Source organism: Anopheles gambiae, chromosome 3 (assembly GCF_943734735.2).
Source record: "Anopheles gambiae chromosome 3, idAnoGambNW_F1_1, whole genome shotgun sequence".
NCBI classification, from domain to species: domain Eukaryota; kingdom Metazoa; phylum Arthropoda; class Insecta; order Diptera; family Culicidae; genus Anopheles; species Anopheles gambiae.
Window position 1 is genome coordinate 47,524,255 of NC_064602.1, and position 22,717 is coordinate 47,546,971.

The 22,717-nt window shown below is 41.8% G+C and overlaps 2 protein-coding genes and 1 long non-coding RNA gene across 18 annotated transcripts in view; all 3 read right to left on the bottom strand.

Moving 5' to 3' along the window:
• LOC1279469 (protein bunched, class 2/F/G isoform) overlaps positions 1-11,599 on the bottom strand; it is a 39,200-nt gene extending 27,601 nt beyond the window's left edge. For 2 of the 16 annotated variants that reach the window (XM_061657275.1, XM_061657265.1), the window contains exons 1-2: positions 11,451-11,599; positions 6,958-10,144 (exon numbers count right to left, since the gene is read on the bottom strand). In XM_061657275.1, coding sequence (XP_061513259.1) covers positions 6,958-9,569 — 2,612 coding nt within the window. In that variant the 5' untranslated portion in view covers positions 9,570-10,144; positions 11,451-11,599. Of the gene's footprint in view, positions 1-6,957; positions 10,145-10,221; positions 10,605-10,727 lie in introns of all 16 variants that reach the window. The other 14 variants (XM_061657273.1, XM_061657264.1, XM_061657267.1 and 11 more) reach the window with 13 other exon arrangements.
• A 2,701-nt stretch (positions 11,600-14,300) lies between these two features.
• On the bottom strand, positions 14,301-15,493 carry LOC4577966 (uncharacterized). The gene is made up of 4 exons (XR_009766022.1): positions 15,318-15,493; positions 14,794-15,247; positions 14,604-14,727; positions 14,301-14,524 (listed from the first exon to the last, which is right to left on the bottom strand). It is a non-coding gene; the product is annotated as an uncharacterized LOC4577966 (long non-coding RNA).
• A 4,122-nt stretch (positions 15,494-19,615) lies between these two features.
• LOC133393220 (U-scoloptoxin(16)-Ssd1a-like) lies at positions 19,616-20,770 on the bottom strand. Its single transcript, XM_061657042.1, has 3 exons — positions 20,499-20,770; positions 19,935-20,058; positions 19,616-19,874 (listed from the first exon to the last, which is right to left on the bottom strand). Exons 1-3 carry the CDS (start codon positions 20,611-20,613, stop codon positions 19,763-19,765), a joined length of 351 nt encoding a protein of 116 aa, XP_061513026.1. The 5' UTR covers positions 20,614-20,770; the 3' UTR covers positions 19,616-19,762.
• Positions 20,771-22,717: the final 1,947 nt, after the last annotated feature.

The following is a 22,717-nucleotide window of genomic DNA, read 5'->3' on the forward strand; positions in this document are numbered from 1 at the left end:
ATGGACAATGAGGCCTCATCATCACGCTGCACACCGGGCCAATGGAGACAGCGAAAGATGATTGAATTAAATTGAACGTTTTGAGGCCTGAGGTTGTTCTGAAAGTTGTAGTGCCGAACACTAAACTGCTTATTCTGACACACATTAAGAATATCTTTCATAAGAACCATAGCTAGCGCTGTATCACACAGCACCAACGTTGGTGGGAAGTTTATCAACGAATGTTTAAAGATTTCACACTTCCCCCAGTGCCAATGCAGAAGAGAGTATCGTAGAAAAAACCCCAATGGTCATTAAACCTCGTCATAGAAAAGCATCCAAAACAGAACAATGATTAATCTTCCACCAAGCCGCTGCTGCAGGAATGTGGGATGCAAATTTCTACATCATGCACTTCGACGAAAATAAATAAACTTGAGGATTCATACTGAACGATCGAAATTCCCCTTGGCATGAGTCACTCAAGTCAGAAATCCTGGTTTTGTAGCAGTTTCACCTTGCAAATCTTACATTCAGGGCATTTTAGATGTTTTTTTCTATTCAGTATATCTGCATTGCTGCATCAAGTCCACAAGCGTAGGCACGATTGAGTACGTTTAATTCGCTAAAAATCTGCAGAGCATTCTATCTTTCAAAAAAGACGTTTTGATCCCTCCTAGAGCGGTCACCGGTACATGCGGTGATTGTTTATTGCCATTTACCTTAATGAGATGCGCCTTGGGATGCTGACGATTTTCGATGGAACGCCACCGATGGTTATTCTACGGACCGGTGGAGTAGACATGCTTACGCTTTCCAGATTATGCGCACACAACCACGATAACAATAAGCGTTTCTCGTCGTATCTAAGACCAAGTAACATCGAGTACTGTTTGTACCGGTACGTCGCTTGCAGCTGGTGGTGATTGGAGGAGCTGCGGGCACTCAATTGCACACAATTTTTTACCGTCAGTTGGCTAAGTCTTCTCGCAGGCCACTTGGCCAGCAATGCACTTGTCATAAATTATGGCTACCTACACACGGTTATCACCTACGCACGTGTTATCATGCACAGCGAGATGTGTATTATTCACTCGATTCTAGCTGCAGTATCAACCGTGCAGATATACAAAGACTAACTGATCTTTACCATGTGCAGCAGTGTCCGTGAACTTCATCAATGCTATTTGCGTTGCAATTAAACGATACAGCACACTGCCCACGATGGATGGATGCTGGGCATAAAAACCAAACAATGCCGCTGCTGTCTGCGATGGGTGGATTAAAAGGCCTTTTTATTCACAATAATCAATAAACAACAACGATCACTGAAACACGCAAGCGAAAGGGTCCACTTTACACCACCGTCGAGCTAACTTAGTTCCACTGACATGCGTCACAATGAGAATACGCGGTGTTATACACCCAAAAACTGCACCAACGATTGTTGGACTGCGAGTGCGCGCGCGATTTACGTTACACCAAGGGCCAGAACACGACAGTATCGGCACAGGGAAATTGTCTGAATGAAGCGGTACGCTGGTGCATTTACGATTTGTTGCGCTTTGCTCTTGACGCCTTCTTCCACCCTACACGGACACACGGGCCGCGTCATCGTCGATCACATAGAGATCATAATGTGTACTATCTCGCCTATGCCACCACTATTACTACGGGGAGGGAGCAGAAATATAAACAAAGCTGACCGTCGACCGCCATGCCCGAGCGGCAAAAACATTCCATTCACATACTAACAACAGTACTTGACGGTTACAGGGTGATAAGCATGTGTGTAGAAAACTTGAGAACTTCAGTAATCGCAAACAAAATGCTGTATGGGTGTGTTTGGAGGATGTGTTCCTGATTCCGAAAAGAAACTACAGTATATTGAATCGTATCAAAATATTGCAAAACAGTACAGTAGTTTTGCACATTCAATGAAACGTCTCTTGGGTTCTGCAGTATACAGGGGAAACATGCTGATGGCATCCTTAAACAATAAAACAAATTATTTTGTGGACCGGATTTTCGATCTTTAAACTTCAGCTAACAAAATAGAAACAATTGAAAAAATTTATTCTAAAATGCATCCCATTCCAAGCACGTCTAGTGATGGATTGTACTGAAATATAAGGTGTGGAGGCGGACGACTTGCTACAGATTAGCATATCCTTCCCACCAGGGCTGCCACCACCCTGTGTATGCGGCACGCGTGAAATGCTGCACTAGCTTGCCCGTTGATGATTCAATTCACCTAAGGGTATTAATGAGCTGATGCCGCCCCTGGGAGAACCTGCCATAAGTGCAGGCGATATACCACACTACTTCACACGTATTTCATCACACATTCTCACAACCGCACACACACACTGGGACTTGAAATTACTGCTGGGTGGCAAGTTAGCAATAGGAGAAGCAATAGTGCATACCTCTCGATGTTGCGGTAGCATTCACGATCACCCTGTTGTAAATTTGTGATGGTGTGCCATGCCGATGTGTGTGCCGATGTCAAGCTAGCGATGCCAGCGTAAAACGAAAAGATGACAGTCTTATGGGTAGATTAAGGTGGAACAGGGAAAGCTACAATGTGATAAGATAGATTGTGCTCGACGCGCCGACCCTTAAGACTCGGCGATTCTGGAAGACGATTATTCATGGTGTATTGTGAAGAATGCAGTATTGGAATCTTTAAGACAAGTCGAACCAAAACAAAAAACGTTTTCGGCTATAGGTCACTAATAGGTGTGTCGCATTCTGCGTAGTATACTTCTTTTGACATAATGATATACACGACATGCTGGCCTACATTAGTTTCCGATACTTAATGCCGGATCGAAATCGGACTGTCACAGACCTTGCTACGGGAGGGGAGGGGGGTTTATTTGTGAATTATGCAATCGAACCCATAATGCCATGTCTATAGAATAACCACCCCCAGTCCCTTAAGAATATGCATTCCTTACTATTCCTCGATGCTCTAAAAGTATGATCCTTTGGAACCGGCATTGGTTATATTGACGTACCTAGATTTCTAGCTTGAAAAAATACGTCTAACCGCAAAATAGTGAATCTCATTCAACACTATCTCACTAGTTTGCACTATCGCCCAATAGATGTCGCTGCAGATTAACCCCTTGACTTCAAATCATTCAATCCGAATTATCATTCCCCGGTTCAATGCAATCATGTGACGTTTTCGTGATAATTGTTACGCCCGTTCGACAAACCCGTACGGAACACGTCTAAAAATTGTGACCGCCAGATATTTTTGGAATGTTTCTACAATTGTGTTACCCCATATACCACTACTTGGAAAGCGATGCAGTCCCAAACAATACCAACGGAGGAGCGATAAAGTAAACAGGAATTGCTTTAGTTTCCCCCAGCGGTTCGCGTGTTGTTTTCCTGGTTGCATTTTCTTCGACAAATAAACAGCAGTCTATTCTGTCTGAAACGCCATTCTGCTATTTGGAACATCTACAAGACGAACGTATATTATGGGAATTGCGTTTACGTTTCCAAAGAAGGTCTTTTTTCATATTACACACATGCTACTGTATTGAGCAATATGTTCGCTTCGTTAATCATCTGCGATTGTGTCCGGCGGCGGGCCAGCAAAATGAATCTAATTATAACAACGTTTTAAAATCAACTCAAGTAGAACGCAATCCAAAATCGTTCAATTTGGTACGATAGTGGCGTCTAATGGCACTGTGGCTAATTCACTGCTAATAATTCCGATTTGGTAAATGTATGTAGAAAATCTTCGAACGAATATTTCGAGAATATATTTTCATTCCACGCTGTTTGCGTCTGCAGCGCTCCACTCACTAACCCGTCATTACTCACCATCGCGGAATCATCGAGTTTCTTCGTAGAATGTAAAAGTTAGAGCTTCGGTAGTACGTCGTACTAACGGTAAGATTGCTTCCAAACATGATTGCTTGCTTTTTTTGTTAAATTTTATTCCACTGATCACAACGGCACTTATTCGTGCATCACAGAGCTATCACTGGAACAGCAAGGAACACGGACACGTTTATTTATATATGTATGGCTCCTCTCCCATATGTGCACGGCACGACCGAATCATGTAAACTGATCTTGCTTCCGAGACGGTTAACGGAGTCTGGGAGCTTTGGACTGCACACTCAGATTGACCCGACGACTGACTGCGTACGCGTCACGGCGTTTGCCTACGGTGTGTATGTTCGCAAGGCCAAGGTCGAAGAAGTGCACGAGGGTTTGTTTGTTTACTCACAACCAACGAGGCACGATTAAACAAAAGATATACACAGCAGCCCACACACGGCTGATCTTACGCACCTCCTTTCCGCTATCTATCAATATGATTGCAGAAGAAGCTCTTGGGCTTTGCTTGCGAACGAGCGTATCATCGGATGGCGGAAGGCAAATGTTTGGAATCAGGAAAAATATCCATGAATTTTATCTAGCTACTGCGGTTATACGTTTTCCCCACTTTTAAACAAAACGCACAACAGAACGCCTCAATGATTTTTAACAACAAATGATTCGTTTCGTTCACAGGCTTCAACACATCAACAAATACAGTTCGACCTGATCGATCCTTCTGTGATGCAAGCTGCTCGTCGCACACAATTTACAGATATGTTTCGCGTTGTGTTTGATATCGATACTTTGCTCCCAGACTGGGAATGGGCTGGGTACACCGCAAAGCAACACTAAACTGAACAGCTAGAGCTCTGCCTCCGTCTTTCAAAGCCTGCAGCACAGAGCCCGGTGGTAGCTGAGTATTTCCGGTGGGAAAGGATACTCTAACGCGATCCGCGGTGATCGTCATTCGTCATGCTTGAGGAAGTAGAACGGAACGCAGTAGTGTACATCACACACTTATGTTCTTTGTTGGATGAGTTTCATGTGCGTAGTGAGTTGGAGGCGCTCATGTTGGAAGCCGACGAAACTTTAAGCACGGTAAGATGCTAAAAAAAGCTTTTTATGTGATGATTGAGGAAAATTGCCCAATCGATTTTCTTTCTAGTCACATCATGCTCATCGGTTGATTGCACGCGTTATCTACATTTTAAAAATGTGAGACCAGCAAATTGAATTGCATTCAATTTATAATGTGACAAATATGCCAATACAGTTTATGATCCCGCTTTAATGCACGGTATAATTGAGCATCATCAACGAAACAACACGCATACCGCCCTATATAAAGAGAAAAAAACCCTGTAAATATCGATTCAACAAGTCCCTGCACTTCGGCCCTAAAGGATGAAAATACACGCAAAACAAATAAAACTAAATAAAACCATGGGACTAACGAACTAAGTGCCAAACGCTTTAGCGCTGGATTCCATTTTCCAAGCGGAAAAGTACCTTGCGAAAAAGGAATGTCCATTTTCCGTCGGCGGTATAACGTCAGTCGATATTCCATGCTGCTTGACAAAGGTGTGTTCATATTACTATACAGGAATGTGATAGTGCCGCGCAATGGACCCGTTTTCCGACCACCTGCGTTAGCATGTGCCATCCGGTGTACTGTCGTGCACGAAGAGGCATATTTTGAGTCCAAGCGGCAGGATATTACAACAACACCATAGACACTACTACCAAATGAGCATTGGGAGGTCCGAAGCATCCGTTCGGCTTTGGTTTTGTGATTACCTTGACTTTTTCGTACACCACATCCGGTCATAGCGTCCATGGCCTTCGCTGCTGAGGTTTGCTTTCTCACATACCAGTACCCGTTGAATTTTGCAGCCTCAAGTGCAATAAATATTAGGAATTGGCAAAAGTACGCTCGCCAACAATGGCGCATTTAGTACCGTCCGCAAGCGTGACCAGAAACAGTTTCATTATTTCGTATAATAGTTCAATTCGGAAACAAGACACATCAATAAGAAGAAAAATAGTTAATGTGTTAGAATTATCTTCCATATGAGGAGTTAATTCAAGGTGATGACGAACAAATTACCTTCATTAAAAACAGATTAATTATTGGAAAATTTAAATTTGCACAAAAACAGAGCATAACGTCCTCGTGAAAGATGCAATATTTTGTGGTAAGGATTACGTCCGATATCAAATAAACCTTAATCCATCCCATTTCTGTAATTACAGATTCTTCACGATCCTAATGTCAGTATTTTGTTAAAGAGTAATGATAATAAAACAAACCCTTCGAATAAGAAATTTAAAATTTTTAATATTTACAAAAGATCGCAACACATCAGCCAGCATTGTGTCTATGTTACTATAAATACGGGAATCTTCCCATCGACGTCTATTATAATATTTGATTATTACGATATTATTAATGCTACAATTGTTAGTAGTGAAGTGTTATATATTATATAAAGCATGTATAACTTAAGCTTTTTCATAGAATAGAATTAAGCATAATATCTCCTGATAATATTTATGTGTCCATTTTGGCAAAGTGCAAAATATTTCGATATATTACATCGAACATGAAGAAATCGAAATGAAATGAGAACGTTCAACAAATTTAAATGCATTTTGATGAGATATTATTTTTCCACATCACATTACCATTAATTCAATTCATGTATCGACAATACACATTATACAATACACATTAAAGATGAAGCTTGAACAAAGAAAACAATTTTGATAATGAAAAGGCTAAACAAAAACACAACCCTTTTGTCAATTCGTACTTCAAAATGGACACCTAACTAACTAACACGTTGTATGTAAGCGTTGCGTTTGCCAACTTAATCATTTTGAATGTTATGATAAAATAGTTAAAAAAATTAAGAGATTTAATCTCGACTAACACAATATTTCAAATGATATGAACTGATTCAATAGTACTACTTGCACTAAATTATGTATGCAATATGCCACATTCAGTAACGTTAAATAAAAATAATAAAAAAACAAGCAATCAAAGCAGAAACATAAGCAATCGAAAAAGACAATCACATTGTTCCCTTTTTTAACCCAATCAATTCGAAGATCACTTACCTTTCACCATCTTCGGCGTTCGGTTTATCCGTTTCCTCGACATCACCAGTGGCAGCTGCAGTCGTGGCACCGGACACAGTGGACTGTAGCTTCGCTTCCGATGATTGCTGGTCGGCGGTCGAGGTACCGGGGATCGTCCCAACAGAGATCGAATTCGCTGCATTGATTGCACCACTAGATGACGGGGAGCCGACAGCAGCGACGCAGTTTGCCCCGTTCGCAATAGTGTTGCCACCGATGACGCTGTTAATGGCGGAACTTGGGACGTTCGTGTTCTGCTTCATCTGTGCTGCGGCGGCAGCAGCCATGGCCGTAGCATCACCGTACGAACCAATCGAAGCACCAGGAGCTGGTTGGGTCGGAACCGTTGTGGATTGTGGAATTAACTGAACAGACGACGTCACCGGCGAGGAGGTGGCCGATGGTGCAGAATTCTTCAGTGAATCCGTGCCGATCGATACAGAACCAGCTGTATCGTGAGCACTAACGCCCCCAGTCGTAGAAACATTTGATACGACGCCTCCGGCCCCGGCGGATGGGGATAGTATTTTTGCTCCAGCGCTGACACCGTTCAGAGGCACATTTTCGCCAGGCATGCCGGCGACGACCGTGTTGTCGATCAGGGACGTTGGGACGACAATGGGCGAGTTGGTCTGGGAGACAGTCTGCTGCGGCTTCTGCGGCTTAAACTGTTGGTGGGGCGATGGGAAGCTCGATTGGATCGACGGATTGTGCATCATAATGTTCATCTCCTGTGATGTTGGGATGGGCACGACCAGTGGTGGAAGAATGTTGCTGGAAGAGAGGATTGGGTGGCCGGGCTGCTGCTGATGGGGATGATGTAATTGCGGGTGCATTTGCATGTTGTTGGGAAGGGTAGCACCGTGTTGGTGGTGGTGGTGGAGGAGGTGGTGGTGTTGTGCCTGTATATTCGATGCAACTTGCTGGTTCAGTTCGGCCAGATTCGTCATCGTATGGGGATAGTATTGGGATTGTCCTGGATGTCCTTGCGTGTACGTTATGTGCTGTTGCATCGGTGGATGGCCCGCCAGGGCATTCTGGAGCTGTGACTGAGGTAAACTGTGCGGTATTCCAGTCCCAGCTATAGGGCCCTTGATCAGGCCAGTAGTGCCAGACTGAATGTGACTAGTAGCATTGCCCGCGGTTCCGGGAGCCACTCCTCCACCTGAAAATCCACCAACGAGCGAAAGATTTAGACTCTGACCGGGAGATTCGTTGTTCAACATCCCGAGCATCACGTTGCTCCTATTAGACGCGATGGACGTTGCAGCGCTCATCGGCCCACCCAACACCATCGATGACGAACTGACCGCATGTTGGTAGTAGTCCATTCCTTCCGAGGGTGCGTAGCTAGCATTGTCGTTCATACCGACGCCACTGTCCTGCGTGGTAACGGTGGCATTATGGGCGCTGCTGACTTCGTTACTCTCCCCACCGCCAGAGATTTCTTTCGGCTGCTGCAACGTGGTGTGATCGAGATAATCCATACACACCCAGCGGCCACGCTTGAACGGTTCGGTACTTTCTATTTTGACCACCTTAAACCGCTCGTTTCGATGATGCACCTCCTTCCCTTCGTTTACCTCACTCTTGCCGTGTCCCATTATGTTAATGCCACTGTCCGTGACATTGACGTGCATTGCATCCGTGAGCACTTCGCCACCGTTCGTTCTATCATTGGGTGCCACGATCGCCAACCCGTACTGCGAGCTCGTCGGAATGACCGGCACACTTCCAATCGCGTTCGTACCGAAAAACACATCCTCCTTGCTAAATGTATCCTCCGAGAAACTAGGCGTTTCGTTTTCGAAATCCGTTATCCGGCTATTGTCGTCCGTGTGTGACTCGTCCAGATCATCCGCCGAATCATCGCCATTGTCTGCGCTGTGCCTTCCCGGACCAACGATCACCGAAGTGATCGTAAACGAAGAGGTCTTGGTACCGGTTCCAACAGGACCGCCAATACCGACCACAGCTCCACCGCCACCTCCAGCGCCACCGCCAGCGCCACCGCCAGCGCCACCGCCAGCGCCACCGCCACCGCCAGCACTACCGCCAGCGCCACCACCAGCGCTCCCACTACCGCCACCGCCACCGGCATTGACAGCGCCGCCGCCCATGCTTGTCGACGAGCTGGCACTCTTGCGTGGAATACTGTTCGCCGATGAGGACGAATTTAGCATACTGCTGCTGACAGAGTTTTCATTACTTCCGATATTCCCGTTTCCCCCGCCACCACCAGTACTAGTCATCGATGTTCCTCCGCCACTGCCGCCACTGCTAACACTGTTGTTCATTGGGGAGCCGCTCCCAGCGCCACCTCCGCCCAATCGTAAACTTTCACTCGTAGTCCGCTGAATTACATTAGTGTGATGTTTACTTCCAACTCCCGTCTTGCCCGTGCCGCCCATATCCATCGATTTATGGTGATTGTGGTGATGATGATGATGATGATGGTGATGATGGTGTATTCCTCCCGTTACGCCGGCAGCGACACTACTGCTGCCCCCGACCGTGACCTTTGATTGGGCCGACGACGGTGGTAGACTGTTGGAGACCGTCTTTTCGGCCATACTGCCACTCCTGCTCATCTGCTCGCCTATCCGTCGCTTCGGAACCCTTGCGGACCGGGAATGGGAAGCCGGGACAGAAAATGTTTGTTTCACCAATTATAATCTGCGGCGCACACAATTACGAACGCGTTCAGCTGCACGCAATGCAACACGCACGAAGAAGTTTTACAATATTAGGTGCAGAAAAAACACGCACACACACACAATCTGTCCGTCTAAAGCACTACTGATACACACGCACGCACACACGCACGCACAAATACTAATACGCAGCAAACTGTGCCCGATTTTTCGTGTCACGACCCCCGAGCAAAAACGTGTTTTGTCGATCGGGAGGTGTTTTGACAGTAGCCACACTATGGACAAGGGGGTTGCAGTACCAGTGGCTCGTGGCGGTATGTTGTGTGCGTGTGTATTACGCGGCGGTTCTGCTTCTCTTCGCTACACAGCAATCTCGTAAACACTTTTTTTCTTGTGACAGCTGGAGAATCTGTTCCGTGTGTGTGTCGTCACGCAGGGATCGATTATTCCATTGCAGTGCTGGTTTCCTGTTTGGGACACTTTGGACCACGGCTATCCGATTTCGACTGAGGCTGGAATAAAGGATTGACGAGCGTTTAGTAATTTGTATCTAAAACACGCCCCAAAAACATATGTGACAAAGATTAACCTACGACTCGTCCTGACTACCACTGAATCACCATTTGTTCAGGCATTCATCAACCAAAATTTTGTTGTTGGTACTTTTGTTGTTGTTGTTGTTGTTGTTGAAATAGGCGACACCTACAAAACGGGAACGGGTTTATAACACAGGATCGGGGCATCGACAACACGATTTGTGGGGAAAAAGCAACGTGGTGGTGGTGGTGGTGGTGACCGCTCCTGCTAATTCGGAGCTTATACACTTTGTTTGCATTCTACCCCTGCAAGCAATTGCAACGTACACAGTATCCACTTTCACAATGTTTTGCCAACCTGGATTTCACACACCAGCTTGCTTCGTCTTTGCATACAGACCCGATTGCTCGTCTGCTGGTACTAAACGATGGAAAACTAAACAACAACAACAACAACAACACTCATTAAAACAGAAGTAGAAACAGGGCGAAGATCAATAATCCTTTCCTACTGCTGCGTGCATTCTTTGCCTTGCTTTGCTTTTCCCGATTTCTCTACCTTTCTGGTCAGCTTCTTCTGTCAAATGCACTGACGTTTTTCATTCATCCTACACACACACTATTGCACGACGCACGCACCCTACTCTATACTACACACACAGACACAGTCACACATACGCATAGGCCCAGTCTATGCGTCGACAATTACGAACGAGCTCACCATGCAATTCGAAAACCACCTCAAACTACCCTTTTGGGGAGAAAAGCAGTGGAACAAAAATCATGCCAAACTTTCTTCTCTCCAGCCATATGCTGGGTGCACTTCAAAGCCTCCGCACGCTCTGCCGACGGACCTATCTCGATGAACGATAGAGCGCTTAAAGGCGGGGGGCGAGGAACAGAGAGGCGCCTCGGCAGCTGATGGCATTTAATCATCAAATGCAAATACTCTAGGTCATTGGCAGTGCAACGGCGAACGAAACAAACCACGCCATTTCTGGTTTTTCACTCTACACCAAACACGGGCCGAATTTGATCCACTTGAATAGATCTTATGGAGTTTCGCTTTTTAACCACTGACCCTGGTAAGAATGGAAGATTAATCCTGCCCAGCTTGTTTTTCGTCTTATTCGACCCAATGTCGCACGTCGTTCGTGGTTGTGTTCGTCACCGCGATAGTCAATTGCCTAATAATATCCCATCACGATTGGCCGTCACACGCACTCGTACACACCGGAAAGGGGAATGAAACGAACGATAACACAATGCGGTCGAATAGTACTTGTTTAAAACAGTCGTTCCTGCTGTGCGATTTGAGAAACTCGTTTAATATTGACAAAATCGACAGCAAAAATTTTCCACACGGCAGCCATATTCGTTTTTTGCAACTTGAAGTGATGTTCGAACAGGTTGGTACACGGTTCGTACTTTTCCACGAGCAATGCAGACAAAGCATCGCCCTTTTGACAGTCTTTGGACACTGTTACACCGACTGTCATCCAGCCAAGCAGTTGCGATGAGATGTGTTTTTAGAACAAGCGTCGTTCTGTGTTTCTCTCGAGGAATATTTTGCAATCTTTGTGGAATGATTGATAAATTGTTGGCACGATTTTTGTTGTAGGCATTTATTTGAAGAGATTCGAACCACACTTGACAGGGGCTGACGGAAGCATGCGCTCTACTTGTAGCATCATTATTTTGTACCGCTTCGTAATTTAGATTGTTGTACTAAGTGTTAAAGAAGCTTTGTAGGCGATCGAACTCCGTTGAAGCCAAAGCCTCTATAAACGATTCAAACAATAAGGAAGCTTTTTTTTTTTAAATAATACTGGACGCTAAAAGTTTTATAATAAAGAAATAAGAAGTTGTGCACGTTTTTTACCCTTTCTCAAGGGTGGATTAAGCAGCACGCAATCTAAACGCCCGGATGCGGGCTTGAGATCTAGAGAGCTCCGAGAAAAGGAACCCCCGTTCACAATCCTTCTCTGTTTTAAAATTATTCATACAACTTCTCGCTCGACACTTCAGAAAGGCCTCCACTCGTGTTAATCCGCCACTTAACTTAACTTTTCCTCATCTCGGAAAAGTAATTTATGTTGAGATCTATCACGATCGTTCACTCGAAGATCGAAAATACTATGTAGGTCCATATATTGATCGTACTCGCTAGTGTTTTTTTATGAACGCGTATTTCGCCTAGCGGTGGCGGGTGGAAGCTACACTGGTATAATTTATCTGTCAAAAAGCGTTTCTGGTTCTCGAGCCTAAAATTTTACACGAAAACCAGTAATCAATCGAATCGGCTAGTGATATTTTGTTGTATTCTTCTTCTTCTTCTTTTATTTGGCGTACATGCCGGCCTATACAGACTTTCGAGACTAAATGTATTACCACGCAGCCGGATAAGTTAGACCTTGCTACGAGGTAACGAACCATTGTAGGCTTGAACTCATGACGGGCATGTTATTGAGTCGGTCAAGTTGACGACTGTACCACGGCGCCGCCCCAATTTGTCACCTCATATTGTTTTCACTTTTTTTTTTTGAAAATATGTGGTAATTTAACATACATATTGTATTTTCAGCCATGGAACTATGGCTTCAGCCATGTTTTATGGATTGGATGGTGTCCTCTTTGTCGCTCTCTTTTGCAATAGCGTATTATTTTTTCTCTCGGAAGTCTTTAAGCTGCTTTGGCAGTCTGTAAACTGGCTATCCTGGCAGTTATAACATACATTCCCCGATGTGGAGCTCATTTGTGAAAAATAATTGCTGTAGGGTGTATTATAATAAGTTCTGTATATTAGATATGCTGCATTACTATAGAAATGATTGTATAATTTATCGTATTTCCTTATTTTCTTACAAGATTCATTTCTATTTCTATTGTTCGACTACAATTAATTTAATAATCACAATAATTATTTTCACTGTCCAAAAATCAACCACCGATAGTGAAAAAACCACCCAACATTAAATTTGAATTTACACGTCAAATAAGAGCACAGAACCTATGCCAAATGATGTTAAAAATTCGTTTGAAATTCATTAGCCTTACAAAAAAAAAAGCACAGTAATTGGTGCATGAAAAAATATCATGGGGCAATTGTTGTGTTATTCTCATGCTGCGGAGATTTGCTGTTAGAGAGCAATACAAAAGTTGTGACATTTCGCATGAAAAATCGTACGGAATCGACATTCTAAACTTTATCTTTAAAATATTACATTTTATTAATTTTCAATATCTAGTTTTCATATTTTGTAATTACTAGTTAATTTGGCCAGGTTTCAGGGGTATGCAATAAAATTTTAAAGATCCCCTTTACTGTAAAGATTACACCGAAAACAATGGTCTTGAAACCGAAGTAAACGGTAACTCACAACGGTCCTGGAACTTATCGTGAACCCATACTGGTCCTGGAACCTATTTTGAACCCATACCAGGCCTGCAAACGATCATGAACTCATACTGTACCAGAAGTAGCTCTCGATTTCATTTATTTTCAAGAACTGTACCTTAAATTGTTCCGGATTCAGATTCGGTACGATACTTGGACCTGGTTCGGGTATGTATCTGATACGATTCTAGTTCTAGTCGACAAACCATACCCGATAGTAAATGTACAGCGTAGGAATTGTAACCAAACGCTGTACAAACTCGTCCATAATTGGTGCACCAACCCTATTAGATCACTTCAAGCAGAATAGTCAGCCCCTCATTCGTAGGTTTCGCACGGTCGATTGAGGGCTTGAACCCATAACAGACAAGTGTTGTTATCGGTCAAGGCCTGCCTTGTACCCACTAGTGAAGTGAGCTTGGCTTTCAGTAACTTATTGTTACCATAGCAGGATAGTCAGTCCTACGTATGGGGGCACAGTCTATTCGGGACTTGAACCCATGACCCATGACGGGCATGTTGTTAAGTTGTACGAGTTGACGATTGTACCACCAGACCGACCCAAACTCGTTGCTTGGCATCCTTCTAAATAATTGTGAACATACAAAACACACGTTTTTTTTCAAAATGATTTGCTTTGTTCGAGACTAAGCATTGCTTCGAATATGAAATTCGAAAAACTGGATTGGGCTGAATAGCAATCTTTCAAATAGAAATCAGACTCAAAAATAAGCATTTTTTAGCCAACTTGAGTTAAATCGTTTTATTTTTTTATTATAATGGAATCATTTCATATCAAATTATCAAAATCATGTCACGTTTCAGCGTTGCGTTTGTTTTGTTTTTAAAACAAGTCTTGTTCAGTCTGTTTTATCGCTTTCGGGCAGCAATCTGGAAACGGTTTTGAATAGTCAATCTTAGTTAACACCATGCCAGGCCCAACCGCAAAAAATCCACATCTACAATTGAAAGAATAACGTTGATGTTTAAATATTTAACGTCTTTGAAGAAACAAAGAACAAGCACAAAATAACTTACCCAATACCATGAAGTGAATAATCATCACTGCACCTGATGGATTCACATTTTCCGGGACGCTGTCGTTCCTCATTTACAGGAACATTTATTTGTAGCGATTCGTCGTAGCAGCTATCTTCTTGAACTGAAAATAAAAAAACGGGTTTAATGTTTAACTTTATAGATAAACGATGTCTTCAAAAAATCTTACCTTGACTTTTTGTGTTACGAATCAGGAATGTATATGCATGTGAAAACGATACTAAATAGATCATTTGTAACAAAACTAATGTGGCTAGCACTTTAGAGTTGGTTGACGACTTCATCATGTGTAACTTGATTGTGTGGACAAATGTCGTATAAAATTAGCAGGTTTACGATTTAATGTTGGAACTTATTTCAACTCAATTGATCGGTCTGAACTCACCAAGCTCTCGATGAGATGTGATAGAGCCAATGCAGTCAATAGCTATAGGCAATAGCAATAGCAGGCAATTTGAATGATGTTAACGGCACCACATAGGTTCAAGAGGGTATCTTCATAAAACAACTGTCCCAGTAAGTCAGAATTAACCCTAGTGTGAATGACCACCTACTCAAGTAGTTTTTACACACTCTTTTCTTTATTTTTTTTATAGGAGCTTCGTACAGTCTTCATAAAATACCTGAAGAAAAATGTTTTGTTAAATAATAATTATTTAAAAATGATTTTAAATAGGGTAATTTGTCACTTACCTCAATCGGTCTCGTGGTCGTCAACTCGTACGACTTAACAAAATGCTCGTCATGGGTTCAAGCCTCAAATGAACCGTGCCGCCATACGTAGGACTGATTATCCTACTATGCGGGGTAATCCATAAGTCACTGACAGCCAACCCCACAAGTGGTAAAGGCAGGCCTTGACCGACAACGGTGACTACGGGGACCGACAAAGAAGAAGAAGAATAAGAAGAATTTGCTAATTGTTGCACATTTAATGGAACAGTCAACGTATTTCATATGATTGAGATGGATAAAATTACAACATTCCTGTTATGTGTGTCTGTCATTGTTTAAAAAATAGCATTTTTGTTTTTTTGTTAGGGATGAAAATGATGAATAATGTCTTGAAATTCTGATTTTGAAACTTATTCAAAAATGAAATTATTGCACACTTTCCAACACACTGAAATGGACAAAAAAAGAGCCCTAAAGTAGATATTTTTCGTGTTCTATCATACAAATAAGGCGAGCAGATCAAAAGATACATGCTTAAGAATCCACAAAACTACAATTTACCATACAATATGTATGGGCCTACCCGGATAGGCGATCGTATAAACAACGTGTATTTTTTTAGTTGTAGGCACTACAGTTAAAACAAACAACGAAAATCGATTAGTAAATCAACAATCAGCTTAGCTGATCTTTTAACAAGCTTCGCAGAATTTTAAAACATAATAAACCCTTACAGAGTTCTGAGTAACATTAGCGATTATTTTCATTGCTGCTTCTATTCCTATCCACCTATCAAGCTGAACGTTGTTAGACAATGTTAGACATCAAAACAAATATCTATAATTTACTGGACAAAACAAGATTACAGGCGTCCCCGAGATACACGGTTAAAGGGGCCCAAAATAGCCGCAAAATACGACGTATCTCGAATTTCCGCGTAAGTAAAATCTCGTGATTTCCAGTCAAAAGATCACTAGTTTTCGTATAATTTTGGAAGTAGGTGGCAGTTATAACCATTAATTATTTGATACGATTCTGACTGAATGTAATAATTTTAAACATTTTGACATGGGTTTTAACATTCGATGAAAGGGGAAATTATTTGGCATTATACAATTGATGTGTCAAATCAGTAAAATTTGCTCAAGAACTGTCAAATTTGGAAAACTGCGTATCTCCAAGTCCGCGTATAATGTCCACGGAAAGAGGGGAAATTAAGCCAGCGTACAAACCCAAAAATGTAAACATCGCTAACGGAACACAGCAATTTGTAATGAGTACCCCAAGAAATACATTCAGAATTCAGTTAACAGCACAGATTTTGGAGCTAGAATTTATTTCTACATCTTCATATCACCTTGCTAGCAAATCTTGCATAGAGTCCTTGGCGGGTAGCTCTTGCTTGACACTTGTTAGCGCTCTCCGGTGAATATGGTAACTGTGCTGATTTTTGCTCCCATAGAAAACTCGAGTCGCGAGTTTTAACTATCTAGTGTAGGGCGCAATCCTAAACAATTACATTATATTACATTATTTTATATCATATTATAATACACCAATAATATAATTCACTGAGCTATATAATCTTATAAATTTTAAAAACGGGTCATTAGAACCCAACTCGAGGTGATTTACGGGGCGTAAATATTACCGTTTATGAACTTATGTAAGAAATTACACAGTCATTTGCCTGTGTTGAAGGTATTTCAGTCCAAAAAGCAGGCACCTAGCACGATAATAAGGATATGTGTATCAGGAGAGACCAGTGCACACCGTACCAAAGACCGTGCGTACATTTTCATTCGATTGATTCTAGTTATTAAATTCTATTTTGTTGCGTAGGTGTCCAAATTATGCATGAAAATCCTAAAGCTGGGCTATCAAAAGCACAGGGCAAGGTTTTTAAACTATGACAATGCTCACCAAGATCACATGAAATCTAATTATATCAGTGCACCGAACTGTTCAGCCATCTTATTTACAGTTAAATAAGATTGGTGACTTTTTTTTCTCGAAAAAGTTTTAATCTAATATTTTTTACGTTATCATTCATGTAATATAAATACGACACAATCAACGGTGTCGGATTTCGGCGCATGAATCTTCAGATCATCTGCATACATTATTTTGTTTAGTTTGGAAGCGCGTTGACGATGTCGTTGATGAATATCACAAACAGCAATAGTCCAAGAATGCTGCCTTGTAGTGCCGTATGAATGGTGAAAGGTGGATAAAATGATGCTTTGATTATTAACTATAACCCTCCTGCTCACTTGGTAGCATAAGAGTCACTGATTATATTCAATAACATCAATAACTACGTATTTCGATAGCTTAACCAGCCGAAGTGCATCAGCTGATCGTAAAAATCTGGGAACAGAAGGAACTATCGGAGGAGTAGAAACTGAGAGTCATTTATCCATTCTACAAAAAGGGCAACTTGCTTAATCGCTCGAACATTCATAGTCCACACAGTCCTTAATTCCGCTTACAATAACATGTCCCTGATCCTGTTTCGCAGACTTTTACCACCTACCAAATTTTCACTCTGCGGCAGATACTCCAGAAGTGCCGAAAGTGCCAGACCCCTAAGCACCACCTGTTCATCGACTTCAAGGTGGCCTACGACACCATAGACCGGAATGGAACATCATGCAGCAATACCACTTCGAAGTTGATCCTGCTGTTAGAGGTCACCATGAACGGGGTGCCGATTAAAGTTGCAACTTGACGTCAGAATCGTTCGAAACTCACAGAGGTCTGAGGCAAGGGGACGGACTCTCCTATCTGCTCTTCAACATCGCCCTGGAAGGTGTCATTTTAGGCGCTGGGCTAAACAACGACATCCGTGGCACGATCCTCTACCAGTCTCTCCAATTTCTTGGCTTCGCGGATGGCATCGACCTCATCGGAATTGGATTGAGAAAAATGCGAAGACTCAGACCATCTGGGAAGCAGTGTATTAATTGACGGCAACAATCTCGAGGTAGTAAAGGAGTTCTGATATCTTGGGACGGTCGTTACTTCGGACAATGACAACAGCAGCGAAATCTGGAGACGCAATGTGCAGGGGAATCGTGCATAGTATGGGCTTCATCGACTGCTCAGATCCAGAAGACTTCAAGTCCGTACGAAATGTGAGGTATATCGTACATTGATTCATTGGTCCTCTATGAACACTAGTCCTGGACCATCCGAGCGGAGGATGCAAACGCTTTGGGCGTGTTTGAGCGACGCATCCTCCGGATCATCTTTGGCGGTGTGTTCGAGCATGGAGCGTGGAGGAGAAGGATGAACCACGAGCTTGCTGAACTGTACGGCGAACCGAGCATCCTGACGGTGGCGAAGGCTGGCAGGATACGATGGCTGAAGCATGTCATGAGGATGCCGGACTCATATCCCTTTCAAGAAGGTGTTCCACAGCGATTCCCAGTTCGGCATAAGGCGCAGAGCAGTACAGCGAACTCGATGGCTGGATCAGGTGAAGTGAAACCTGTCGGAGATCGGGTTGTTAACAATGTAACCACATTTTCAGTGTTTTACTGCTCTGGTTCTCTTAATAACGAAACCTGCCAAAATATTGGTTGACAGCAAATCTGCCGAATTATGTTGAACTCTGCACATTTTGTTTGATATTTTGAAAAATATGCAAGGAAATGATGTAAAACTTCGTATTTGAATAGCAAATGGGCATATCTCTATTTAAAAAATATGTGGCGAGACAATTATCAACGCGTTATTGCATGTTTTCACGTTGTTAGTTACCCTGCCGAAAACAGGTACACTTCGAGACAGGTGAACAAAGTCCGTTCAACACGACATTTTCAACATTTAGAACATTTTTGTAAACCTATTTGCAGTGATTAAAAAAATTTCCGGCACGTATTTGCGTTGCCGAAAATAAGAGCACAGCCTGCCGAAAATAAGAACAAAAACAATATTTGCATTTTCATGAATATCTTTAAAAGATAGATTTTAATCGACAAATAAAAATAGCACATCATAATTCGATAGTTTATCGTACAAAATAACGCCACTTTCATGAAAAATAATAAAAATTGTAAGTATACCAGCAGTTTTTGTGAAACTGCTGCACTAAACTGCCCAATACTGGTACATTTACTCCGCTACTTTACACGAAAAATAAAGTGAAAAATGTCTCATTATCATTGCTTTATCTCCTCACGCAACGTGTGCATCGAACTGGAGAACAAAACCACTGAATGAGTTAAAGTATATTTACTTTCTATTTTATTTTGGCCACCGAGACCGGGCGCAAAACATTTCAAAGTACAAATCAAAACAAGACATGCATGTTTTATGTTTTGGATTTTTTTTATTCAGCATTATTTGTTTTGTTCTAGTTTATGCGTTGTTTCGAGAATAAAATGCGGGCTGATTAGCAATCTTTCACTTGATCAAATGATCAAATTCATGACACGTTTTAGCATTATGTTTTGATTTTAATTTGAATCTTCTGCGTTCATTTTCACTTGGGGACAGCAATCTGGATACGGTTTTGAATAGTCTGTCTTAGTTAAAACCATTCCAGGTCCAACCCCAATAACTCCACATCTATAATTATAAGAATAACGTTGAGATGTGTAACGCCTTTGAGGTATCAAAATAACTTACCCAGCAACATGAAGTGAATAATCATCACTGCAGCGCATGGATTCACATTTTCCGGGACGCTGTCGTTCCTCATTTACAGGAACATTTATTTGTAGTGATTCGTCGTAGCAGCTATCTTCTTGAACTGAAAATACAAAAAAGTGGTCGAATGACGCACGTTTAGGAAGAAAGGATACAAATTGTACAGGCGGTCCCCGAGATACACGGTTATTGGGGACCGAAAACGGCCGCAAAATACCGCGTATCTCGAATTTCCGCGTAAGTCGAATCTCGTGATTTCTAGCCAAAATATCACTAATTTTCGTGCAATTTTGCAAGTAGGGGGTGGTTTTAGCCACCAAATGAATTATTTGATATGTTTCTAATGAATTAAACAGTTTTAAATTTTTGTAAATGGTATTTTACATTCGATCAATACGGAAATTATTTGGTATTTCACAATGGATGTGTCAAATCAGTACAATTTGCTCAAAGAACTGTCAAATTTTGAAAACCGCGTATCTCCGAATCCGCGTATAAGAGGTACCGTGTATCTCGGGGACCGCCTGTACTGTAAAAACTTACCTTGGCTTTTTGCGTTAGGAACCATGTACACATATGCCTGTGAAAACGATACTAAATAGATCATTTGCAACAAAACTAATGTGATTAGCACTTTAAAGTTCGTTGACGGCCCCATAATATATAATTTGATCCTGTTATTAAAAGCTAACTGTTTTTAGCTTAAATTTGGAAAATAACTTATTTTAACTCGTGTGAACGACGAGAAGTCACCAAGCTCTCGGTGAGTTGTGATAGAGCCAATGCTAGGAATAGCTGATTTGAATGTTTTCAACCACACAAAAAGTTCAAGAGGTTATCTCTATGAAACAACTGTACCAGTAAGGCTTCATCCATCAATAACGTTATGGTACAACTGTCAATTTTCGGCCCCATCCACGCCAATGTTTAAAAATGAAACGATGAAAAAAAAAAAACAAACATACCGGTAGTCCCCGCGGATTACGCGGATTCGTAGATAAGCGTTATTTAAATTTGAAAATACGTTGAGCAAATTGTACTGATTTGACACATCAATTGTGAAATGTAAAATAAATTAAATTCTGATCAAATATTGTATATTTTGTTAAAGAAAGTTCAAAATTTTAGTATACAGTTGGAATTACAGAGGAGCGCCGTTTATCCAGGCCCATTGGGACTCAACCATGCCCGGATATGCGAATAACACGGATAATGAGTCGAAGGATATATTTAATCACGAATTCCTGATTTTTCTGGATTTATTTTATGTTTTGATAAAAAATATCCAGTCTTTATTAACTTCATGTTTTTGTCATGACTATGTGGTCTCATAACCGTTTGTTTAAATATCCTCTTCAGAACTCAATGTCACCTTCGACAGATCAATGTCATTTCTCAACAGCACGGATAAACGGACAGCCGGATTAAAGGTTCCCAGATCAACGGCGCTCCACTGTATGTTAAATAATTGAATGATCTATTGCTTTGTTTATATTAATTATTAACGAATGACGTGAAGCAGAATTATACGAAAATTAATTATGTTTTGACTGCAAACCGTGAAATACGACGTACGATATTACGCAGATTCGCAGTATTTTGCGGCCGTTTTTGGCCCCCATAAATAGTTTATCTTAGGGCCTGCTGAGATACAGATCCTCCCCCTCAAAAATATTGACGACTGCACCACGAGACCGACTCCACTATTCGGCGTGGTATTTAAGAAGTCTCGAAAGATCGGCATAAACGCGTAGGTTGTTAAGTCAACAATAATCATCGTTAATCATCAGTTTAGCTCTCTCTCCTCTCCCATGTAACAAAACGTAAAGTTTGAGGACACCAATTCGTCCCCTGTCAGCGTTACGGAATTGATGGATGAAGCTTAAGTCGGAATTATTGGCAGCTGTTATATACCGTGGGGGAATCCCTCCACAGGAGAGAGTTATTTTTTGGGTTTTTAATGCAATAATTTATTATTTAATTTTAAATCTTATCATCAGCTATATTTAATAAATTAAAGCTAAAATTTTCTAAAATTGGTTTTTCATTCTGTTGCGGCAGAGACAGTTTGGTTTGAAGCGATTTTTTAAATCATTACCAAATGTTGCGTTAGGTTTGAAATTATTTTGATATATAGTATTGTTGAGGGAAGGGAGTAGGCATGGGCAAAACGATTCTTTTCACCGAACGCGAACGAACTAGTTCGCTCACCAAAAAGAACCGAACGTGAACGACGATTCTTTCGTTCTTTTTTTCATGGGGTTTTTATTCACAAAGAACATTCGTTATTTTTTTCATTTACCCACCATAGACGCATACTGTAGCCAAAGAAGTACTCATTCTGCGTTTGAAACCAATCATTTAAAAACATTAAATAAATCAGCCCATCTGCTGTCTGGTCAACACAATCTATCGCAAAACCGACCAAAAACTAGCATGTAAAAAACTAATACGAGCAAAAATGTCTCCAGCATATATTGTACCCTATGTCTTATACACGCTCAAGGATTCTATAAAAAAACTACTTAAACATGGATAAACATGATGAGCGCAATCAATTCAGTTCAGTTCATTCGCGAACAATGACTAATGCGTTTGAACGGGCTCGATCTATTGAATTGTATAGGTATAATTTACACACCAACAGAACACAGATCGAACACCAGTTCGAACGCGTTCGATGAATTCAGTTGTGTAGGTACGATTTACATACCAACAGTACACAGATCGAACACTAACCGATCAGATCGAACGCGTTCGAT